This window comes from Nerophis lumbriciformis, linkage group LG18, assembly GCF_033978685.3.
Source record: "Nerophis lumbriciformis linkage group LG18, RoL_Nlum_v2.1, whole genome shotgun sequence".
Classification (NCBI taxonomy): Eukaryota; Metazoa; Chordata; class Actinopteri; order Syngnathiformes; family Syngnathidae; genus Nerophis; species Nerophis lumbriciformis.
Genome location: NC_084565.2, coordinates 4,170,001 through 4,185,000, shown reverse-complemented (window position 1 = coordinate 4,185,000; position 15,000 = coordinate 4,170,001). Strand labels below are relative to the sequence as shown.

The 15,000-nt window shown below is 41.4% G+C and overlaps 2 protein-coding genes across 2 annotated transcripts in view; both read left to right on the top strand.

The window, feature by feature from the left end:
• The window catches only part of sh3rf1 (SH3 domain containing ring finger 1), a 91,820-nt gene extending 80,230 nt beyond the window's left edge, over positions 1 to 11,590 (top strand). Inside the window, exons 8-12 of the mRNA XM_061977500.2 lie at positions 2,370 to 2,540; positions 3,089 to 3,372; positions 5,341 to 5,579; positions 5,640 to 5,944; positions 11,144 to 11,590. Coding sequence (XP_061833484.2) covers positions 2,370 to 2,540; positions 3,089 to 3,372; positions 5,341 to 5,579; positions 5,640 to 5,944; positions 11,144 to 11,312 — 1,168 coding nt within the window. The 3' untranslated portion in view covers positions 11,313 to 11,590. The remainder of the gene's footprint in view (positions 1 to 2,369; positions 2,541 to 3,088; positions 3,373 to 5,340; positions 5,580 to 5,639; positions 5,945 to 11,143) is intronic.
• The window catches only part of LOC133617519 (uncharacterized), a 41,928-nt gene continuing 38,171 nt past the window's right edge, over positions 11,244 to 15,000 (top strand). Inside the window, exon 1 of the mRNA XM_061977501.1 lies at positions 11,244 to 11,277. The gene's annotated coding sequence lies outside the window, so the exon portion shown is untranslated. The remainder of the gene's footprint in view (positions 11,278 to 15,000) is intronic.

Here is a 15,000-nt window from a genome sequence, read left to right as displayed (position 1 = left end):
AACATGTCATAATAATAATAATGAATTACATTTGTTAAACTCTCAAAGTGCTACAATGACATCACAAATATGTCATGATGATGTCACTGTCATGTCACTTTGATGTCACTATGACATCACCAATATGTCATGATAATATCCCTGTCATGGCATGATGATGTCACAATAACATGACAAATATGTCATGATGATGTCACAATGACATCACACATATGTCATGCTGATGTCACTGCCATGTCATGATGATGTCACAGTGACATCACAAACATGTCATGATGTCACTCATGTCATGATGATGTCACAATGACATCACAAATATGTCATGATGTCACTGTCATGTCATGGTGTCACAATGACATCACAAATATGTCATGAGGATGTCACTGTCATGTCATGATGTCACAATGACATTACAAACATGTCATGATGATATCACTGTCATGTCATGATGATGTCACAATGACATCACAAATATGTCATGATGCCACTGTCATGTCATGATGTCACAATGACATCACAAATATGTCATGAGGATGTCACTGTCATGTCATGATGTCACAATGACATTACAAACATGTCATGATGATATCACTGTCATGTCATGATGATGATGTCACAGTGATGGCATGATGATGTCACAATGACATCACAAATATGTCATGATTATGTCCCTGTCATGCCATGATGATGTCACAATGATGTTATGATGTCACAGTGATGGCATGATGATGTTCACAATGACATCACAAATATGTCACGATGATGTCACTGTCACGTCATGATGATGTCACAATGACAGCGCACATGTCATGATGATGTTACAATGACATCACAAATATGTCATGATGATGTCACTGTCATGTCACTTTGATGTCACTATGACATCACCAATATGTCATGATAATATCCCTGTCATGGCATGATGATGTCACAATAACATGACAAATATGTCATGATGATGTCACTGTCACGTCATGATGATGTCACAATGACATCACACATATGTCATGCTGATGTCACTGCCATGTCATGATGATGTCACAGTGACATCACAAACATGTCATGATGTCACTCATGTCATGATGATGTCACAATGACATCACAAATATGTCATGATGTCACTGTCATGTCATGGTGTCACAATGACATCACAAATATGTCATGAGGATGTCACTGTCATGTCATGATGTCACAATGACATTACAAACATGTCATGATGATATCACTGTCATGTCATGATGATGTCACAATGACATCACAAATATGTCATGATGCCACTGTCATGTCATGATGTCACAATGACATCACAAATATGTCATGAGGATGTCACTGTCATGTCATGATGTCACAATGACATTACAAACATGTCATGATGATATCACTGTCATGTCATGATGATGATGTCACAGTGATGGCATGATGATGTCACAATGACATCACAAATATGTCATGATTATGTCCCTGTCATGCCATGATGATGTCACAATGATGTTATGATGTCACAGTGATGGCATGATGATGTTCACAATGACATCACAAATATGTCACGATGATGTCACTGTCACGTCATGATGATGTCACAATGACAGCGCACATGTCATGATGATGTTACAATGACATCACAAATATGTCATGATGAGGTCGCTGCCATGTCATGATGATGTCGCAATGACATCGCAAATATGTCATGATGAGGTCACTGCCATGTCCTGATGATGTCACAATGACATCACAAATATGTCATGATAAGCGGTAGAAAATGGATGGATGGATGGATATCACTGTCATGTCACGATGATGTCATGATGTCACAGTGATGGCATAATGATGTCACAATGATGTCATGATGTCACTGATGGCATGATGATGTTCACAATGACATCACAAATATGTCATGATGATGTCACAATCGTGACATCATGACATTGTGACATCATCATGACATGTCACGATGTCATGATGATGTCACAATGTCATGATGTCACGCTAATGTCACAATGATTTCAGGAGGACATCACCATGATATAATGACATCATGGTGATGTCACAATCATGTCATGATTACACCATGGTTATGTCATTAATGGCACAATGATGTCACGATGATGCCGGGATGATATCACATTGATGTCACAATCATGTCATGATGACGTGGTAATGTCACAATGATGATGTCATGATTATATCACGTTGATGTCACGATGATGATGTCATGATGATATCGCGGTGATGTCACAATCATGGCATGATGACATGGTGATGTCACAATGATGATGTCAAGGTGATGTCACAATCATGTCATGATGGTATCACGGTGATGTGACAATGATGTGAGGAGGATGTTTGAGGATGATGTCATACATGTGCAGGTACGTGGCCATGTTCCCCTACGCTCCTCGCAAAGAAGACGAGCTGGAGCTGAGGAAGGGTGAGATGTTCCTGGTGTTGGAGCGCTGTCAGGACGGCTGGCTGAAGGGTACTTCCATGCATACTGGAAAGATTGGAGTATTCCCAGGAAACTACATGAGTCCTGCCAGCAGGTATTTGCATCTTCTCTACACTGCCAGCATTCTTCTTTCTATCAGCATCAACATTTACATTCTTCTTACCTGTCTATAGTACTTATCTTTCTATTGTTCTTACCTGTCTATAGTACTTATCTTTCTATTGTTCTTACTTGTATATAGTAGTTATCTTTCTATTGTTCTTACCTGCATATAGTAGTTATATTTCTATTGTTCTTACCTGTCTATAGTAGTTATCTTTCTATTGTTCTTACCTGTCTATAGTACTTATCTTTCTATTGTGGTTACCTGTGTATAGTAGTTATCTGTCTATAGTAATCTTTCTATTGTGCTTACCTGCATATACTAGTTACCTGCATATAGTAGTTACCTGCATATACTAGTTAACTGCATATACTAGTTACCTGCATATAGTAGTTACCTGCATATGCAGGTGGATGTCATACTTCCACGCAGGTGGATGTCTTACTTCCACGCAGGTGGATGTCTCACTTCCACGCAGGTGGATGTCTCACTTCCACTCAGGTGGATGTCTTACTTCCACGCATGAATGTTTCCTTCAGGTCAGGCAGCGGTCAGGTGAAGGTGCCGCTGAGTGTTTGCACGCAGGCAGGCAGAGGGATGGCCGTGGTCAGCACCTCACCTGTGGTCAGCACCTCACCTGCTCACCTTGTAGCGGTAGTGGCGGGTGCAGACCCCTCCAAACCTCCTGTGGTGAACTCCAACTCCGTGGCTCAGCCCGTTGTCACGGTAACGACCCAGACGGCCACCGGGCAGCAGCCCAAAGTCCCGTTACACCTCAGCTCCCAGATGACGGTGACTCAGGCTCGCAACGCCGTCAGGACAGGTGAGTGCACCTTCTTCATCATCACTGTGGCTGTAGGCAACCTCATGTTGTCGTTTTTCAAATGAAGTTCTCAAGCGATATTTTCTTTTCATTTTTCTCATGCATTTTAAATGATTACTAAAGTGACAAAAGTTGTGTTTCACACTGATCAGCTGTTTCCAATCAACACCGTTTGTGTCCAATGTCAATAATTGATGGCTCGTCAACATTATTTGTATTATTGTAGTGATTATTTGTATAATTATTGTTGTAAATATAGATATTGTTATTATTGTAATTGTTACTATTATTGTTATTGTTAGTATTAGCATTCTAATTGTTATTATTATTAATATTATTAATGTTATTATAGTTATAGTTGTTATTTTTGTTATTGTTATTATTACAATTATTATTATTAACATAATTAGTGGTATTCTTGTTATTATAATTATAGTTGTTATTGTTATTATTAAAATTATTATTATTATTAATAGTATTAGTGTTATTCTTGTTATTATAATTGTATTTATTTTTGTTATTGTTATTATTAAAATTATTATTGTTGTTATAATTATGGTTATTGTTGTTATTGTTATTAATACAATTATTACTATTAATATTAGTTGTATTCTTGTTATTATAATTATAGTTGTTATTTTTGTTATTGTTATTACAATTGTTATTATTATTATTAATATTATTGGTGTTATTCTTGTTATTATAATTGTATTTATTTTTGTTATTGTTATTAATACAATTATTACTATTAATATTATTAGTTGTATTCTTGTTATTATTATATGTTATTTTGTATGTTGTATGTTATTTTTGTTATTGTTATTATTACAATTATTATTATTATTATTAATATTATTGGTGTTATTGTTTTTATAGTTATTGTTGTTGTTATTAATGTTATTAATGTTATTCTTATTATAATTATAGTTGTTATATTTGTCATTGTTATTATTACAATTGTTATTATTATTATTAATATTAGTGTTATTCTTGTTATTATAATTATAGTTTTAATTTTTGGTATTGTTATTATTACAATTATTATTATTAAAATTATTGGTGTTATTGTTATTATAGTTGTTATTTTTGTTGTTATTATTAATGTTATTAATGTTATTCTTACTATAGTTATAGTTGTTATTTTTGTCATTGTTATTATTACAATTGTTATTAATATTATTAGTGTTATTCTTGTTATAATTATGGTTGTTATTTTTGTTGTTATTATAATTAATATTATTATTAATATTATTCGTGTTATTCTTATTATAATTATAGTTTTAATTTTTGGTATTGTTATTGCAACTATTATTATATTTTTAGTGTATTTCTTATTACAATTAAACATTTTATTTTTGTTATTATTATTACAATTATTATTATCAATATTAATAATTTTCATGTTATTATAATTATTGTTGTTATTTTTGTTAGTTAATGTTACAATTATTATCATTATTATTATTATTATTAGTTATTCTTATAATTATAGGTATTTTTGTTATTGTTGTCATTACAATTATTATTGTTAATATTATTATAATAATAATGATAAATAAATGATAAATGGGTTGTACTTGTATAGCGCTTTTCTACCTTCAAGGTACTCAAAGCGCTTTGACACTACTTCCACATTTACCCATTCACACACACATTCACACACTGATGGAGGGAGCTGCCATGCAAGGCGCTAACCAGCAGCCATCAGGAGCAAGGGTGAAGTGTCTTGCTCAGGACACAACGGACATGACGAGGTTGGTACTAGGTGGGGATTGAACCAGGGACCCTCGAGTCGCGCACGGCCATTCTTCCACTGCGCCACGCCGTCCCGTAATCATGAATAAACATTTGCATTTACAGTAATATATTGCTGGGGTTGTCAGGCGGGATGCATGGTGGTGTTCTACTCTGATGATGTTTATTGATGAGATATATATATATATATATATATTCATAAATTGTCTTCAGCGGCCAATCAGAGTCAGGAGCGGCCCACAGCAGCAGCGACGGCCGTCCAGCCCCCCTCGGGCCCCCCCCAGGGCTGCACGCGTGTGGGAGGGGCCCTGGGGTGTGCCGCCGCCTCTTTGACCCCGCCCAACGTCAGCGCGGCGTCCTTGGAGGCGGACGCCGTGAGACCCGTCTCCGCGCCCGTCGGGGCCGGCAACAATTCCACTCTCGCCGCCGGTCGACTGGACAAGGACGCCAAGGTCTGACAGGAAGTCAGGGAGAAGTGAGTCCAAGTTTGAAATCATCTTTTGTCGCCACAGAGGGAGAAGAAAAGTCTCCTGAAGCTGCTGTCCAACAAGAAGAAGTCTCGTCCCTCCCCGCCCTCCTCGCCCACGCTGGAGGCGGAGCAAGCGGCCATCATGGAGTCACCCCAAGGCGCCGTTGGACCTGAAAGCTCCATTTCCTGTAGCTCTCACAGCAACTTGCTGGACGCTGACATCACTTCCTCTTCCTCGTCTGAGCGCAAGAACCCGCCTGTGGACGCTCCTATAGCTCCGCCTCCTCGCCAGCCGTGCTCCTCGCTGTCGTCACTGCAGCACGACGCACGGCCCATCATCTGTGAGAGGTACAGCACTTTAGAGTAGTCCGTGTACAGCTTGGGCGTCACTTTTACTATCAAAACACTGTCATGATGTAAATATATCAACTTTAGAGTAGTCAGTGTACAGCTTGGACATCACTTTTACTATCAAAACACTGTCATGATGTAAATATATCAACTTTAGAGTAGTCAGTGTACAGCTTGGACATCACTTTTACTATCAAAACACTGTCATGATGTAAATATATCAACTTTAGAGTAGTCAGTGTACAGCTTGGACATCACTTTTACTATCAAAACACTGTCATGATGTAAATATATCAACTTTAGAGTAGTCTGTGTACAGCTTGAACATCACTTATACTATCAAAACACTGTCATGGTGTAAATATATGTCAACTTAAGAGTAGTCAGTGTACATCATGTACATCACTTATACTATCAACACTGTCATGATGTAAATATATGTCAACTTTAGAGTAGTCAGTGGAAGTGAGAGTAACACCGACAGGAAGTGACAGAAACACTGACAGGAAGTGAAAGTAACTCCGACAGGAAGTGAGAGCAACACCGACAGGAAGTGAGAGCAACACCGACAGGAAGTGAGAGCAACACCGGCAGGAAGTGAGCGAAACAATGACAGGAAGTGAAAGTAACCAACAGGAAGTGAGAGAAACACCGACAGGAAGTGAGAGAAACACCGACAGGAAGTGAGAGCAACACCGACAGGAAGTGAGAGCAACACCGGCAGGAAGTGAGCGAAACAATGACAGGAAGTGAGCGAAACAATGACAGGAAGTGAAAGTAACCAAAAGGAAGTGAGAGAAACAATGGCAGGAAGTGAGAGAAACAAAGGCAGGAAGTGAGAGAAACAACGGCAGGAAGTGAGAGAAACACCGGCAGGAAGTGAGAGAAACACCGACAGGAAGTGAAAGTAACCGCCAGGAAGTGAGAGAAACACAGACAGGAAGTGATAGTAACCGGCAGGAAGTGAGAGAAACATTGGCAGGAAGTGAGAGAAACACCGACAGGAAGTGAGAGAAACACAGACAGGAAGTGAGAGAAACACCGGCAGGAAGTGAGAGTAACAACGACAGGAAGTGAAAGTAACCGTCAGGAAGTGAGAGAAACACCGGCAGGAAGTGAGAGAAACACCGACAGGAAGTGAGAGAAACACCGACAGGAAGTGAGAGAAACACCGACAGGAAGTGAGCGAAACAATGACAGGAAGTGAAAGTAACCGCCAGGAAGTGAGAGAAACACAGACAGGAAGTGATAGTAACCGGCAGGAAGTGAGAGAAACATTGGCAGGAAGTGAGAGAAACACCGACAGGAAGTGAGAGAAACACTGACAGGAAGTGAGAGAAACACCGGCAGGAAGTGAGAGTAACAACGACAGGAAGTGAAAGTAACCGTCAGGAAGTGAGAGAAACACCGGCAGGAAGTGAGAGTAACAACGACAGGAAGTGAGCGAAACAATGACAGGAAGTGAAAGTAACCGTCAGGAAGTGAGAGTAACTCCGACAGGAAGTGAGAGTAACTCCGACAGGAAGTGAGAGTAACTCCGACAGGAAGTGAGAGAAACACCGGCAGGAAGTGAGAGAAACACCGGCAGGAAGTGAGAGTAACTCCGGCAGGAAGTGAGAGAAACAATGGCAGGAAGTGAGACAAACACAGGCAGGAAGTGAGCGAAACAATGACAGGAAGTGAAAGTAACCGACAGGAAATGAGAAACACCGACAGGAAGTGAGAGAAACACCGACAGGAAGTGAGAGAAACACCGACAGGAAGTGAGAGAAACACCGACAGGAAGTGAGAGAAACGCTGGCAGTTAGTGAGAGAAACGCCGGCAGGAAGTGAGAGAAACACCGACAGGAAGTGAGAGAAACACTGACAGGAAGTGAAAGTAATCGTTAGGAAGTGAGAGATACATTGACAGCAAGTGAGAGAAACACCGACAGGAAGTGAGAGAAACAATGACAGGAAGTGAGAGAAACAATGACTGGAAGTGAGAGAAACACCGACAGGAAGTGAGAGAAACAATGACAGGAAGTCAGAGAAACATTGACAGGAAGTGAGAGAAACATTGACAGGAAGTGAGAGAAACATTGACAGGAAGTGAGAGAAACACCGGCAGGAAGTGAGAGAAACACCGGCAGGAAGTGAGAGAAACACTGACAGGAAGTGAGAGTAACACCGACAGGAAGTGAGAGAAACACCGACAGGAAGTGAGAGAAACACCGGCAGGAAGTGAGCGAAACACCGGCAGGAAGTGAAAGTAACCGTTAGGAAGTGAGAGAAACACCGGCAGGAAGTGAGAGAAACACCGACAGGAAGTGAAAGTAACCGCCAGGAAGTGAGAGAAACACAGACAGGAAGTGATAGTAACCGGCAGGAAGTGAGAGAAACATTGGCAGGAAGTGAGAGAAACACCGACAGGAAGTGAGAGAAACACTGACAGGAAGTGAGAGAAACACCGGCAGGAAGTGAGAGTAGCAACGACAGGAAGTGAAAGTAACCGTCAGGAAGTGAGAGAAACACCGGCAGGAAGTGAGAGAAACACCGGCAGGAAGTGAGAGAAACAACGGCAGGAAGTGAGAGAAACATTGACAGGAAGTGAGAGAAACACCGACAGGAAGTGAGAGAAACACCGACAGGAAGTGAGCGAAACAATGACAGGAAGTGAAAGTAACCGCCAGGAAGTGAGAGAAACACAGACAGGAAGTGATAGTAACCGGCAGGAAGTGAGAGAAACATTGGCAGGAAGTGAGAGAAACACCGACAGGAAGTGAGAGAAACACTGACAGGAAGTGAGAGAAACACCGGCAGGAAGTGAGAGTAACAACGACAGGAAGTGAAAGTAACCGTCAGGAAGTGAGAGAAACACCGGCAGGAAGTGAGAGTAACAACGACAGGAAGTGAGCGAAACAATGACAGGAAGTGAAAGTAACCGTCAGGAAGTGAGAGTAACTCCGACAGGAAGTGAGAGTAACTCCGACAGGAAGTGAGAGTAACTCCGACAGGAAGTGAGAGTAACTCCGACAGGAAGTGAGAGAAACACCGGCAGGAAGTGAGAGTAACTCCGGCAGGAAGTGAGAGAAACAATGGCAGGAAGTGAGACAAACACAGGCAGGAAGTGAGCGAAACAATGACAGGAAGTGAAAGTAACCGACAGGAAATGAGAAACACCGACAGGAAGTGAGAGAAACACCAACAGGAAGTGAGAGAAACACCGACAGGAAGTGAGAGAAACACCGACAGGAAGTGAGAGAAACACCGACAGGAAGTGAGAGAAACGCTGGCAGTTAGTGAGAGAAACGCCGGCAGGAAGTGAGAGAAACACCGACAGGAAGTGAGAGAAACCCTGACAGGAAGTGAAAGTAATCGTTAGGAAGTGAGAGATACATTGACAGCAAGTGAGAGAAACACCGACAGGAAGTGAGAGAAACAATGACAGGAAGTGAGAGAAACAATGACTGGAAGTGAGAGAAACATTGACAGGAAGTGAGAGAAACATTGACAGGAAGTGAGAGAAACATTGACAGGAAGTGAGAGAAACATTGACAGGAAGTGAGAGAAACACCGGCAGGAAGTGAGAGAAACACCGGCAGGAAGTGAGAGAAACACCGGCAGGAAGTGAGAGAAACACCGGCAGGAAGTGAGAGAAACACCGGCAGGAAGTGAGAGTAACACCGACAGGAAGTGAGAGAAACACTGACAGGAAGTGAAAGTAATCGTTAGGAAGTGAGAGAAACACCGGCAGGAAGTGAGAGTAACAACGACAGGAAGTGAGCGAAACAATGACAGGAAGTGAAAGTAACCGTCAGGAAGTGAGAGTAACTCCGACAGGAAGTGAGAGTAACTCCGACAGGAAGTGAGAGTAACTCCGACAGGAAGTGAGAGAAACACCGGCAGGAAGTGAGAGAAACACCGGCAGGAAGTGAGAGTAACTCCGGCAGGAAGTGAGACAAACACAGGCAGGAAGTGAGCGAAACAATGACAGGAAGTGAAAGTAACCGAAAGGAAATGAGAAACACCGACAGGAAGTGAGAGAAACACCGACAGGAAGTGAGAGAAACACCGACAGGAAGTGAGAGAAACACCGACAGGAAGTGAGAGAAACACCGACAGGAAGTGAGAGAAACACCGACAGGAAGTGAGAGAAACACCGGCAGTTAGTGAGAGAAACGCCGGCAGGAAGTGAGAGAAACACCGACAGGAAGTGAGAGAAACACTGACAGGAAGTGAAAGTAATCGTTAGGAAGTGAGAGATACATTGACAGCAAGTGAGAGAAACACCGACAGGAAGTGAGAGAAACAATGACAGGAAGTGAGAGAAACAATGACTGGAAGTGAGAGAAACACCGACAGGAAGTGAGAGAAACAATGACAGGAAGTGAGAGAAACACCGACAGGAAGTGAGAGAAACAATGACAGGAAGTGAGAGAAACATTGACAGGAAGTGAGAGAAACATTGACAGGAAGTGAGAGAAACATTGACAGGAAGTGAGAGAAACACCGGCAGGAAGTGAGAGAAACACCGGCAGGAAGTGAGAGTAACACCGGCAGGAAGTGAGAGTAACACCGACAGGAAGTGAGAGAAACACTGACAGGAAGTGAGAGAAACACCGGCAGGAAGTGAGCGAAACACCGGCAGGAAGTGAAAGTAACCGTTAGGAAGTGAGAGAAACACCGGCAGGAAGTGAGAGAAACACCGGCAGGAAGTGAGCGAAACACCGGCAGGAAGTGAAAGTAACCGTTAGGAAGTGAGAGAAACACCGGCAGGAAGTGAGAGAAACGCCGACAGGAAGTGAGAGAAACGCCGGCAGGAAGTGAGAGAAACGCCGGCAGGAAGTGAGAGAAACGCCGGCAGGAAGTGAGAGAAACACAGACTGGAAGTGAGAGAAACACTGGCAGGAATTGAGCGAAACAATGACAGGAAGTGAAAGTAACCGACAGGAAGTGAGAGTAACAACGACAAGAAGTGAGGGAAACATTGACAGGAAGTGAGAGAAACACCGGCAGGAAGTGAGAGTAAGACCGACAGAAAGTGAGAGCAACACTGACAGGAAGTGAGAGTAACACCGACATATGTCAACTTTAGAGTAGTCAGTGTAAATCACTCAAGTGCTAATGAGGTACTAACGTAGTACATGTTTGAAGTACAGGGCAATGGAGTGGTAAAAGTACTAAGGTAGTACTAATTAGGTACTGATGTTTCAGGTACAGGGCGGTGGAGGCATACCCCGCACAGAGCGAGGCAGAGCTGGATCTGAAGGTAGGCGAGGTGGTGTTGGTGCACAGGAAGCGAGAGGACGGCTGGTTCAAAGGAACGCTGCAGAGGAACGGAAGGACAGGTTTGTTCCCGGGAAGTTTTGTCCACATCATCTGACAAAGTACTTGATTAGTACTATGTGTGCCTTGTACTTGTCTAGTACACACAGTTGTAACTTATTCCATGGACTAAGTAGTACTTTGACAATGGGACTCCTTCAAAATAAGACACCGACTTTGATATTTCACTGTGCTGCCGATCAAACGCAGTAATCTGGTAAAGTATTTGTGTATTTGGAGTAGCACACAAGCTGCGAGATACACAAGTATTTGTGTATTTGGAGTAGCACACAAGCTGCTAGCTACACAAGTATTTGTGTATTTGGAGTAGCACACAAGCTGCTAGCTACACAAGTATTTGTGTATTTGGAGTAGCACACAAGCTGCTAGCTACACAAGTATTTGTGTATTTGGAGTAGCACACAGGCTGTTAGCTACACAAGTATTTGTGTATTTGGAGTAGCACACAGGCTGCGAGATACATAAGCATTTGTGTATTTGGAGTAGTACACAAGCTGCGAGATACACAAGTATTTGTGTATTTGGAGTAGTACACAAGCTGCTAGCTACACAAGTATTTGTGTATTTGGAGTAGCACACAAGCTGCGAGATACACAAGTATTTGTGTATTTGGAGTAGTACACAAGCTGCTAGCTACACAAGCATTTGTGTATTTGGAGTAGCACACAAGCTGCTAGCTACACAAGTATTTGTGTATTTGGAGTAGCACACACGCTGCGAGATACACAAGCATTTGTGTATTTGGAGTAGCACACAAGCTGCTAGCTACACAAGTATTTGTGTATTTGGAGTAGCACACAGGCTGTTAGCTACACAAGTATTTGTGTATTTGGAGTAGCACACAGGCTGCGAGATACATAAGCATTTGTGTATTTGGAGTAGTACACAAGCTGCGAGATACACAAGTATTTGTGTATTTGGAGTAGTACACAAGCTGCTAGCTACACAAGTATTTGTGTATTTGGAGTAGCACACAAGCTGCGAGATACACAAGCATTTGTGTATTTGGAGTAGCACACAAGCTGCTAGCTACACAAGTATTTGTGTATTTGGAGTAGTACACACGCTGCTAGCTACACAAGTATTTGTGTATTTGGAGTAGCACACAAGCTGCTAGCTACACAAGTATTTGTGTATTTGGAGTAGTACACACGCTGCTAGCTACACAAGTATTTGTGTATTTGGAGTAGTACACACGCTGCTAGCTACACAAGTATTTGTGTATTTGGATTAGTACACACGCTGCTAGCTACACAAGTATTTGTGTATTTGGAGTAGCACACAAGCTGCTAGCTACACAAGTATTTGTGTATTTGGAGTAGCACACAAGCTGCTAGCTACACAAGTATTTGTGTATTTGGAGTAGCACACAGGCTGTTAGCTACACAAGTATTTGTGTATTTGGAGTAGCACACAGGCTGCGAGATACATAAGCATTTGTGTATTTGGAGTAGCACACAAGCTGCGAGATACACAAGTATTTGTGTATTTGGAGTAGTACACAAGCTGCTAGCTACACAAGCATTTGTGTATTTGGAGTAGCACACAAGCTGCTAGCTACACAAGTATTTGTGTATTTGGAGTAGCACACAAGCTGCGAGATACACAAGTATTTGTGTATTTGGAGTAGCACACACGCTGCTAGCTACACAAGTATTTGTGTATTTGGAGTAGCACACAAGCTGCTAGCTACACAAGTATTTGTGTATTTGGAGTAGCACACAAGCTGCGAGATACACAAGTATTTGTGTATTTGGAGTAGCACACACGCTGCTAGCTACACAAGTATTTGTGTATTTGGAGTAGCACACAAGCTGCGAGATACACAAGTATTTGTGTATTTGGAGTAGCACACACGCTGCTAGCTACACAAGTATTTGTGTATTTGGAGTAGCACACAAGCTGCGAGATACACAAGTATTTGTGTATTTGGAGTAGCACACACGCTGCTAGCTACACAAGTATTTGTGTATTTGGAGTAGCACACAAGCTGCTAGCTACACAAGTATTTGTGTATTTGGAGTAGTACAAATGCTGCTAGCTACACAATCCAACACAACTTACAGTGAATGAATGATGTTGTGTAGTACAAACACAATCCAACACAAGGTAGAGGAGTGAATGAATGATGTTGTGTAGTACAAACACAATCCAACACAAGGTAGAGGAGTGAATGAATGATGTTGTGTAGCACAAACACAATCCAACACAAAGTAGAGGAGTGAATGAATGATGTTGTGTAGTACAAACACAATCCAACACAAGGTAGAGTGAATGAATGTTGTGTAGTACAAACACAATCCAACACAAGGTAGAGTGAATGAATGTTGTGTAGTACAAACACAATCCAACACAAGGTAGAGTGAATGAATGATGTTGTGTAGTACAAACACAATCCAACACAAGGTAGAGGAGTGAATGAATGATGTTGTGTAGTACAAACACAATCCAACACAAGGTAGAGGAGTGAATGTTGTGTAGTACAAACACAATCCAACACAAGGTAGAGTGAATGAATGATGTTGTGTAGTACAAACACAATCCAACACAAGGTAGAGGAGTGAATGAATGAATGTTGTGTAGTACGAACACAATCCAACACAAGGTAGAGGAGTGAATGAATGATGTTGTGTAGTACAAACACAATCCAACACAAGGTAGAGGAGTGAACGCATGATGTTGTGTAGTACAAACACAATCCAACACAAGGTAGAGTGAATGAATGATGTTGTGTAGTACAAACAATCCAACACAAGGTAGAATGAATGAATGATGTTGTGTAGTACAAACACAATCCAACACAAGGTAGAGGAGTGAATGAATGATGTTGTGTAGTACAAACACAATCCAACACAAGGTAGAGTGAATGAATGATGTTGTGTAGTACAAACACAATCCAACACTAGGTAGAGGAGTGAATGAATGATGTTGTGTAGTACAAACACAATCCAACACAAGGTAGAGGAGTGAATGAATGATGTTGTGTAGTACAAACACAATCCAACACAAGGTAGAGGAGTGATTGTTGTGTAGTACAAACACAATCCAACACAAGGTAGAGTGAATGAATGATGTTGTGTAGTACAAACACAATCCAACACAAGGTAGAGGAGTGAATGAATGAATGTTGTGTAGTACAAACACAATCCAACACAAAGTAGAGGAGTGAATGAATGATGTTGTGTAGTACAAACACAGTCCAACACAAGGTAGAGTGAATGAATGTAGTGTAGTACAAACACAATCCAACACAAGGTAGAGTGAAGGAATGATGTTGTGTAGTACAAACACTATCCAACACAAGGTAGAGTGAATGAATGATGTTGTGTAGTACAAACACAATCCAACATAAGGTAGAGTGAATGAATGTTGTGTAGTACAAACACAATCCAACACAAGGTAGAGTGAATGAATGATGTTGTGTAGTACAAACACAATCGAACACAAGGTAGAGTGAATGAATGAAGTTGTGTAATACAAACACAATCCAACACAAGGTAAAGTGAATGAATGATGTTGTATAGTACAAACACAATCCAACACAAGGTAGAGGGAATGAATGTTGTGTAGTACAAATCCATCCAACACAAGGTAGAGTGAATGAATGATGTTGTGTAGTACAAACACAATCCAACACAAGGTAGAGGAGTGAACGCATGATGTTGTGTAGTACAAACACAATCCAACACAAGGTAGAGTGAATGAATGATGTTGTGTAGTACAAA